Genomic DNA, 7947 nt, shown 5'->3' on the forward strand with positions numbered 1-7947 from the left:
TTCCTGATGAGTTTGGTGCACTTTGTGTGGTTCACTTCAAGGCTCATTTGGATGAAGAACAAGGAAAGACAAAAATCAATCTATACACAAAGCCACTGAAACTAACTTACTTTCTCACTATTCTGAACCTCAAAGAAGTGGAAATTGACAGAAAACTAAGCAATTAAAGGGAGGGTTTGTAACCTCTTTTATAACCTACATAACTGGTCCTCAAACGTCCAGACAGGTCATGTGAAAGGGTCATAACCAGGTGCCTTGGCTTCTTCCCCTAGGGCTAGAACAGGGACTGATTCTGTGAAGTGGAAAACAGGAAAGATTTGCCTTTGCATCCTGAAAAGTTAAACCCCAAATCTTAAAATCCAAGGCACTGAGGTTCTATTTGTGGAACTGGTTTGACAGCTCAGATTTTCTGACAACTTGTGTGTCTCTGTACTTTGATCTCCACTCACAAAGGAGCAGTCTGTAACAGCACCCTATGACACAAATATTGCAGAGCTGGTGAGTTTCCCAGGGTGGGAGTTGGCATACAAACATGTGCTGGGTGTCACCACGGAGCTTTTGTTCTTCTCAACTCACTTTTCCTGAAGCTTCTTCTGAATCAATTCTGCTTCTTTTAACTTCTTATGGGCTTCCTGAAGCTCTTTGAACAGAGCACAGACTTGCAGATTCAGGGCTTCTACTTCACTGCCAACCTTTTAGAGAAAGAGTGAGGACAATTACACATGGGCAATTAGAGACAGTTGCAGACTAAGAGACTGAGGGAGGAAGCAGAGGAAAGAGCCTGCGTCAGTGTGCACTGATGCACTCTGTGCTCAGCACCACGGCCCATCCACAAGGCTCTGCACTCAGCCTGGCTGTGGCAGATCCCCTTCTGACTGAACACTTCCACAGAACCCAGGAGAGCCCAGGGCAGCCAGCAGCCTCCTGGGGGGGCAGAGCAGTGCTGCAGTGTGACTGGGCCCAGGGCACCTGGCTGGGATCCGTGTCCAGCCGCTGGCCCGCAGAGGGTGTGCTCCAGCCTCTGCCCACACCGTCACCCTTTCAAACTCTTAGCTGAAAACATCAGAACTGCTTTTGTTGCCTGAACCCGTGTCTCAGTCCAAGATAGTTGTGCCCCAACACTGGAATACGTCCCACTACAGACACAAAAACCCAAACCAGGTGCCACGTGAGCCTGTTTTACAGCCACTGAACTCTGATCCAAAAGCTGACCTAGCCAGAAGCAAGGAACTTCACCCAGCCCAGAAGACTTTCTGCAGCTAGAAATGTCTGCATGTCTCCCTGTTTCATGGGCACAGCCAGGGCAGTGAGGTGTACCTGCAGGTATGCCATGTCTCCCTAATCCCTGGCCACCGATTCCACCCCTTAGCAGTGCCTGCTGTAATTTGGAACCACCTCTAGATACCTACTGGAGAGTCCAAAGTTCATTTCCACACCCTGTGCAGGACAATTGCCCCCTGGTCCCTGCGTGCAAGTGGAAATCTAGACCCTGAGGTTGCTGACCTACGCAAGGCAGCTGTGTGCTCTTCAATCTTGGCATGGGATCACAGAACAACCAGAGCTGGAAGGATCTTGAGGATCATCAGTCCAACTCCTGCCCTGCACAGGACATCCCTGACAGTCACACCCTGTGCTGAGAGCATTGGCCAAACACCTCTGGAGCTCTGTCAGCCTTGGGGCTGTGACACTGCCCTGGGAGCTGTTCAGTGCCCAAACACCTCTGGGGAAAGAAGAACCAGTTGCTAATCTCCAGCCTAACCCTCCCTGACACAGGTCCCTTGCTGCTCACAAATCTGCACACTGTCGACTCATATCCAACTTGACATGGACAAGGACCCCCAGGGCCCTTTCCAGCACTGCTTTCCAGCCTCTCATTCCACAGTCTGTCCATACATCCAGGGTCAGCACTTGCCTTGGCTAAACTCCACATGGTTGGGGCCTGCTCAGCAGACAGGTACTTACAGCCTCTGAGCTCTCTTCTTCCTGGTCAGTTTGTGTCCCACTCTCCAGGCAGTTGTTGGTTTCCTTCTCCAGCTTTGACAGCCTGGAAAGTAAAAGGAACCAATAATGATGGATTTGGCCTGCATTTGAGGTGAGATTGCTACTACCCATGATCTCATGCAAGTGATGTGTTCTAACACCACAGCCACAAACACGAGGCAGGATGAAGAGCAGACATGCAGGAAACCTGCAGAGTCACAGGGGTCCCTGAAGGGCACAGGACACAGACCACGTGCCTGTAACAGAGATGGATGTGTAAGCCTGCAGGTGTGGTGAGGGGCAGTGATCTTCAGCCCAAAGGGACCTACTTGTGGGACAGCCAAAGCTGCCAACCCCTTGCAAAGTCTGCTGAATCCAGGCACTGATGCTGCCTCTGTTTTCCTGTGCTGTTTTCAGAGCCTGAGGTTTCTAAGGATCATTTGGTTATGGCTCATTGCCTCTTCCATGAAGACCACGTAGGAGCAATTACCATGACACCAACCTTTCAGAGCAGATCATGCCCAGGAAGTCTCACTTTGCCTCTGTGAGCTGGGAGGGACCTGGAGCAATTACTGCTCTGGCAATTTTCCACCCCTGGACAGTCGTGCCAATTTATCCCAGTATACCTGAGCTAAAGACAGACCCTCATGCAGGTCTGACTGAAAACTCTCTCTGAGACAAGTCTGGCACTAAACTTACTTCAGCCATTTCTAAGGAGCTGTTGCAAGCTCACACACTGCTCAATGTAGCCTACCAACATCACAAAGGGGACTGCAACCCCTGGTTTGGACACAGGGATTTCCTTAGGGCCCACACAGAGGTGATTCACACAGAACAAAAGAGCTGTGGAGGAGTGAATGGAGAGAACACTCTCAAGGAGTCACATCATTCTCACACAGCCTGAGCAAAGTTCAGACCCAAGAGGAAATGGGTGGTTTGTCTGGATCTGTGGTGCTGTAGGGAATAAAAATGAAGCATTGGAACTCTCTTGCCCACAAGAGAGAACCTGTGGTTGATCCCTGTAAGGACTACCACAGCAGTTACTGCTGCTGAGTGCTCAGGACATTCCCCATCCAAGTCATCCTGACACTTCAGCTTGTCTCTAACCAGCCTCAGACTTGGTAACTTCAGCAGCCCTGAAAGAGAACAGCTCCAAACGTTACAGAGCACCTACTCCATACCTCTCTCTGTGATCCTGCAGCTCCTTCTCAAGTTCTTCCCTCTTCTGAGTTTCATTCCTAAGGCAGCAGAGCAGCTGGCTCACAGTTAGCTCCTCAGGCTCCACGTTCTTACACTCATCTGCAGATCTGCTCCTGCTTCAAACCAAACCTGATGTAAGTAACAACAGCTCCCCCTTTAGCAGACACCACTCAACCCTGGTGCTGGGATCCAGTCTGAGGACAGCAGGACACCCTCTGAGAGGGCTCAACACCGAGCAAGGGGCTCACCCCCAGTTCCTGAGATCACCAGGCACAGCCCCAGTGCTAACGAAGGGCTCAGGCATTTCCAGTGGGGGAGCAATTCAGAACTCAAGCAAGGAAAGCAAAAGCAGTCACAACATCACAACCCCCCATGCACTTACTCTGGCTTGTTTTGCAGCCCTTTCTGCCAAGTGCTGCTGTCTGCTCCTAAAAATAACTTCTTTGTTTTTCCCCAGTAAAACATGGAACATTTCCTATCTCTGTCTCGTTCCTTTCCAGGCAAAGAAAGCAAGTTCCATTAAAAATGGTCATCAGAAATCACTTTCTTTTGCATAAAAACATTTCTACAGTGTTTCACCTTCCTCACATCCTGCAACTCTTTTCAGAATTGCATTATGCTGCTGCAGAGTGAACCGAAACAAACACAAACCTCTGACAAACAGGGTGAGTGATGAAACACTATGCGATGACCTCCATTTTCATGTCCATCTAGACAAAATCCCCCAACTTCAGGGTAAGACAGGCAGGTTACACACTGTGCATGCACAGTTCAGCAGCTCAGCTGTGACACAGACTTTGCAGCAGCTGTTTCAGACTTTGCTGTCGTAGTTCAGAGCAGAAAGGAGAGCCTTCCATGTGCTGCTGAGGCTGGAATCCTTGGGTGAGCAAAATTCAACACCCCAAAGGCAGTGCCCAGCCAGGGTATTTTAAGTCAATAGCCTTTATCAGGCGATTTTTAGTGCTGCTCTACCCTTACCAAAATAAACATGTCCTGGGGGGATCACATTTCTCTGAGCCTGTTAACAGCACCAGGCTAAGGTTTCAGTGCTGGACAAAGACACGTGGTGACACTGGGAATAGTTCAGGAGCTACATACACCCCCTGTTCTTGTGGGTACAGTGAGATCCTCATCCAAAGGGAAGCAAACCCCTCAGGGAATATCCTCTCACAACCACGGTGTTCTCACAAGCCACAACTAGCTTAATACTCTGTGGTCAGAAACTCTCTCAGTTTCATCCACAGCTCTTAGCACTCTTTTTTTTTCCCCTTCAAGTGCTTCAGGGCACACTGAGGGCCAAGTTCCTGTGTCGGTGCCCTGAAGCACTGTGCTCCCTGGCAGTGGTATGGGGAGTGACAACCTGCACACAAAACAGCTCCTGGCCTGCCATGCCCCTGGCATCCCTATATCCTTCCCTTCCTAAAGCAAAGGCACAAAGCAAGGAAGACAGTTCAGCTGCTAAACTGGGCAACATCCAGTCTGGAAAGTTTAACAGTATCAGATGTCTATGACCACGAGGGGTAAAGGTTCAGCCAGGGGCAAGAAAGTCCCTTGTGCCCTGGAGCTGATGTGAGGATGAGAATAACCCAAACAGAATGCTGGTGTGGAAAATGAGGACTGTGGATGGCACTGTCTGTCTCCCCCAGCGTGACATGGCCCACACCAACCACACACAGGACAGACAGGTTCAGGGCTGAGGTCACAAGGCCAGAGCAGCAGCCTGACCCACACACCACTCGGGCACCTACGTACACACAGGCAGCAACACTGCTGCTCCCTCCACTGCTGCTCTCCTGGTGCTCCTTCGCAGGTCTGTTCACTTCTCCTTCCTAGGAAAGGGCAAACAGGATTAGCTTGCTATTTGAACGAGGCAGGACACAACTCTACTTACTGAGCTAAGGAAGGAAGAAAACCGGGGAAAACTATCATGGTAATAGAGGTAAACAAGAACACAGAACTCCCACAGAGCATTCGCATGCTTGGAAATTATCAGCTTAAATACTTCACATGCCTTTCCATGTATTTCTTCCAGACTGATCATGAGAGAGGAATGGCAATGAAGTTTGCCCTTCTCCCTTCACCAGCAGTTCCCACAGCCACTCTGCCCTGCCAGGATGGCACCACCCAGCAAGTCACTGGCACTGTGGGCAATTTCCAGCTGAGCCTCAAAGGCCCTGTGCTGAGAGCACCACAGCCCTCCGTGACCGCCGCAGCCCAAGGGAGGAGCTTCTCAGCTCAGAAACGGGAGAGAGCCTCCTCAAAGGTTTCCTGCAGTCTGAAGTTTTCTCCCAACAGGTTCTGATTAATTATCATAATTCCTGGTTGCATATACCCTTTCCAGAGAGGGGATGTGGATGGACCTCAGAGTTTACAGTTTGCCTGTGGAGGTTTCTCAGATGTAAGAGCAGTAGAAGTCCATTTCTGTCCCTGTAGGAAATACTCTATGGTTTTGCATGTGGTTTTGTTTGCATCTCTACACATTTGTCAGTACAGAGTGAGCGTTATTCTCAAAAGAAAACACCCCCCAAGTGTCGCCCCTAATAAAACATAGCACTGATGTTCCCAACTAAGACAAGGCTTAACATTTCCATCGAGAACGTTTGGAGTACAGCAGAGGCTACTTATGAAAGTCATTTACTTTGAGCATGAAAGCCAAGGGACAGAAATAACTTCCAGGGGCTTTATCACCACATCTTGGAACACATGGGTGCTCCATGGCAGGTAGCCTAAGAGACCAAAGAGTCACTTAGGCTGGTACCTGCCTGCAGCTCACTGTGTGCTTTTCGCTCCCTCTACTTACGTTCATCCTGATCTCCACGAAGGAATCCTCTGCTGAGGCAACGTTCAGCTTGACCTGCAGCTCTGAAATGATGGCAAGCAGATCTGCCTTCTCCACCTGGAGCCGCTGCACCTGGGACCTGAGCTGCCTCACATCCTTCTCAGGAGCCTCCTGGGGCAAACACACCTGCATTAGCCAGCGAGACACCGGCCACGGAGCGCGGGGCCTGGACACCACAGGGTCACACACCCCTTCTTCTGCCAGGAAAAGCCTCTGCACAGATCCCTCAGCTATCTTTGGGCCCACTGCACAGCAACAAGTCTAAACTGCGAAAGGAAGTTATCAGCCATGATGCTCCTGGAAAACTGGTTATCTGATTGCCCAAGGAATCAGGACATCATCCCGAGTCTGTGCCTCTTGCTGCCACACAGAGGGTCAGCCACCCTACAGAACTGCTGGATTTAGTCACCCATGTCCTTGTTTCTCTTTTCCCAAACCTACCTCAGACTCCAGGGAGAATCCCTAGGTTCTGCTCCCTTGCAGTGGGCAGGGAGCTTTCCCACACACCCCTTCTTCAGCCTGTCCCCTCCTGCAGCTTCTCTGTACCCCATCAACATGTACAAATCTCTCTGATTCCCTGACATTCACACAAGGTCCTAGATCCTTTCCCAAAAGCCACTGTCCTGAGAGATTCTCCCCAATCTTAATCTCTCTTTCCAATCGTGATCTTTTCCTCCACCTTCTGCCTCTTCCCTTTCCCCAGGATCCTCATAACCCTCTCCGAAGCCTCTGAATAACCAGCAGGCTTCATTTTTCCCACTCCTTTAAATGCCTCTCCCCATTATGAAACTTTCCCTGTAAGTTTGTTTCTTCCTCATTTTGCAATCCCAGCCCTCCACCTCCTGCCAGTGCCTTTATCACGCCACACACCATCCGTGTCAACTCTGGACAGCTCCTGGAGTCTGAATCACACTTTGACCTGTGATCATGGCAAATCCCCAAACTCTGAGCTCCATCCTGGTGCTCCATGGTGCTCCATCCTGCAGCACCACCCCTGCCCTGACTGCTGCCACCTCTGATGATGTGCTTGTGCTGTAAGAGGCTGCAACCGGAGTCAGCTCCAGTGAAGGAAAGAGATGCTAGATTGCTCAAGCAGGTTTGAAAACCCTGGCAATAACATACTTTTGGCATTCACAGCACAAGAAAGAGGGAGAGTAAATCCTCTACCTTCCCCTAAAAAACTATTCCAGAATTATGACATTCTGAGTTTACTTGACAGTCCTGAAACACAACTCTCGGCCTGTAAGGATTGTGTAACAGTTACACAATCACAGTGCTTAAACACAACTTTCTTCTCCCTTGTAACTTCTGAGCCCATCGGCCAGTTGTGATTTACAGGCTGAAGCATTTCTCACAGAGTTCCATAACACACAGGAGAGCAAAGGAACCTGCTTGTCTCTGTGAGAAAGAGGCTAACACACTCATATGTCATCAGGCAGCACAGAACCACGTGGGTTCTGGAGGTACTGACACAGGAGGCATCAGTCTGGCTCTGCACACAACTTCTGGTTAAACAACCTCCACCATGAGCCGTGGGACACAAAGCAGGTTTTGTTCTGGGAGGCTTTGCCTTCAGCACTATCTGCACAACGTTGCCTAGCTGCTCTGCAACATCAGATGTCACACAGCCACCGGCAGGAGAGAGGAAGAAATAGCAAGAAACGTTAATTTCTTACTTCTTATGTCAAGAATGCCATTATTAAATGTCAGCAAAAACACAGATTATCTCAGGTGTGGCACAATCTCTCTGGCTACACCCTGAGCAGCTTCACTTCACAAAATGAGCCAGGCCAGGAGCTCTTGTCAGAGCTAAGGACAAATTGGAGATGATAACACATCCCCAAACCTCCCAGTGTGATGCAGGGACAGGACGCTCCAGACCTTCATTCCAACCAATTCCAACTTACCACTTCAGCTCCTTCTTCTCT

General features: G+C 49.8%; 1 protein-coding gene across 1 annotated transcript in view; it reads right to left on the minus strand.

The window, feature by feature from the left end:
- OPTN (optineurin) overlaps window positions 1–7947 on the minus strand; it is a 14042-nt gene that overhangs the window by 3717 nt on the left and 2378 nt on the right. Inside the window, 7 exon segments of the mRNA XM_009083491.1 lie at window positions 255–262; window positions 577–692; window positions 1963–2044; window positions 3162–3296; window positions 4933–5009; window positions 5981–6127; window positions 7901–7947. The exon segment at window positions 7901–7947 is cut by the window's right edge and continues 171 nt beyond it. Of these exon segments, the coding sequence (XP_009081739.1) occupies window positions 255–262; window positions 577–692; window positions 1963–2044; window positions 3162–3296; window positions 4933–5009; window positions 5981–6127; window positions 7901–7947 (612 nt within the window).

This window comes from Acanthisitta chloris, unplaced genomic scaffold, assembly GCF_000695815.1.
Source record: "Acanthisitta chloris isolate BGI_N310 unplaced genomic scaffold, ASM69581v1 scaffold11311, whole genome shotgun sequence".
Lineage (NCBI taxonomy): Eukaryota > Metazoa > Chordata > Aves > Passeriformes > Acanthisittidae > Acanthisitta > Acanthisitta chloris.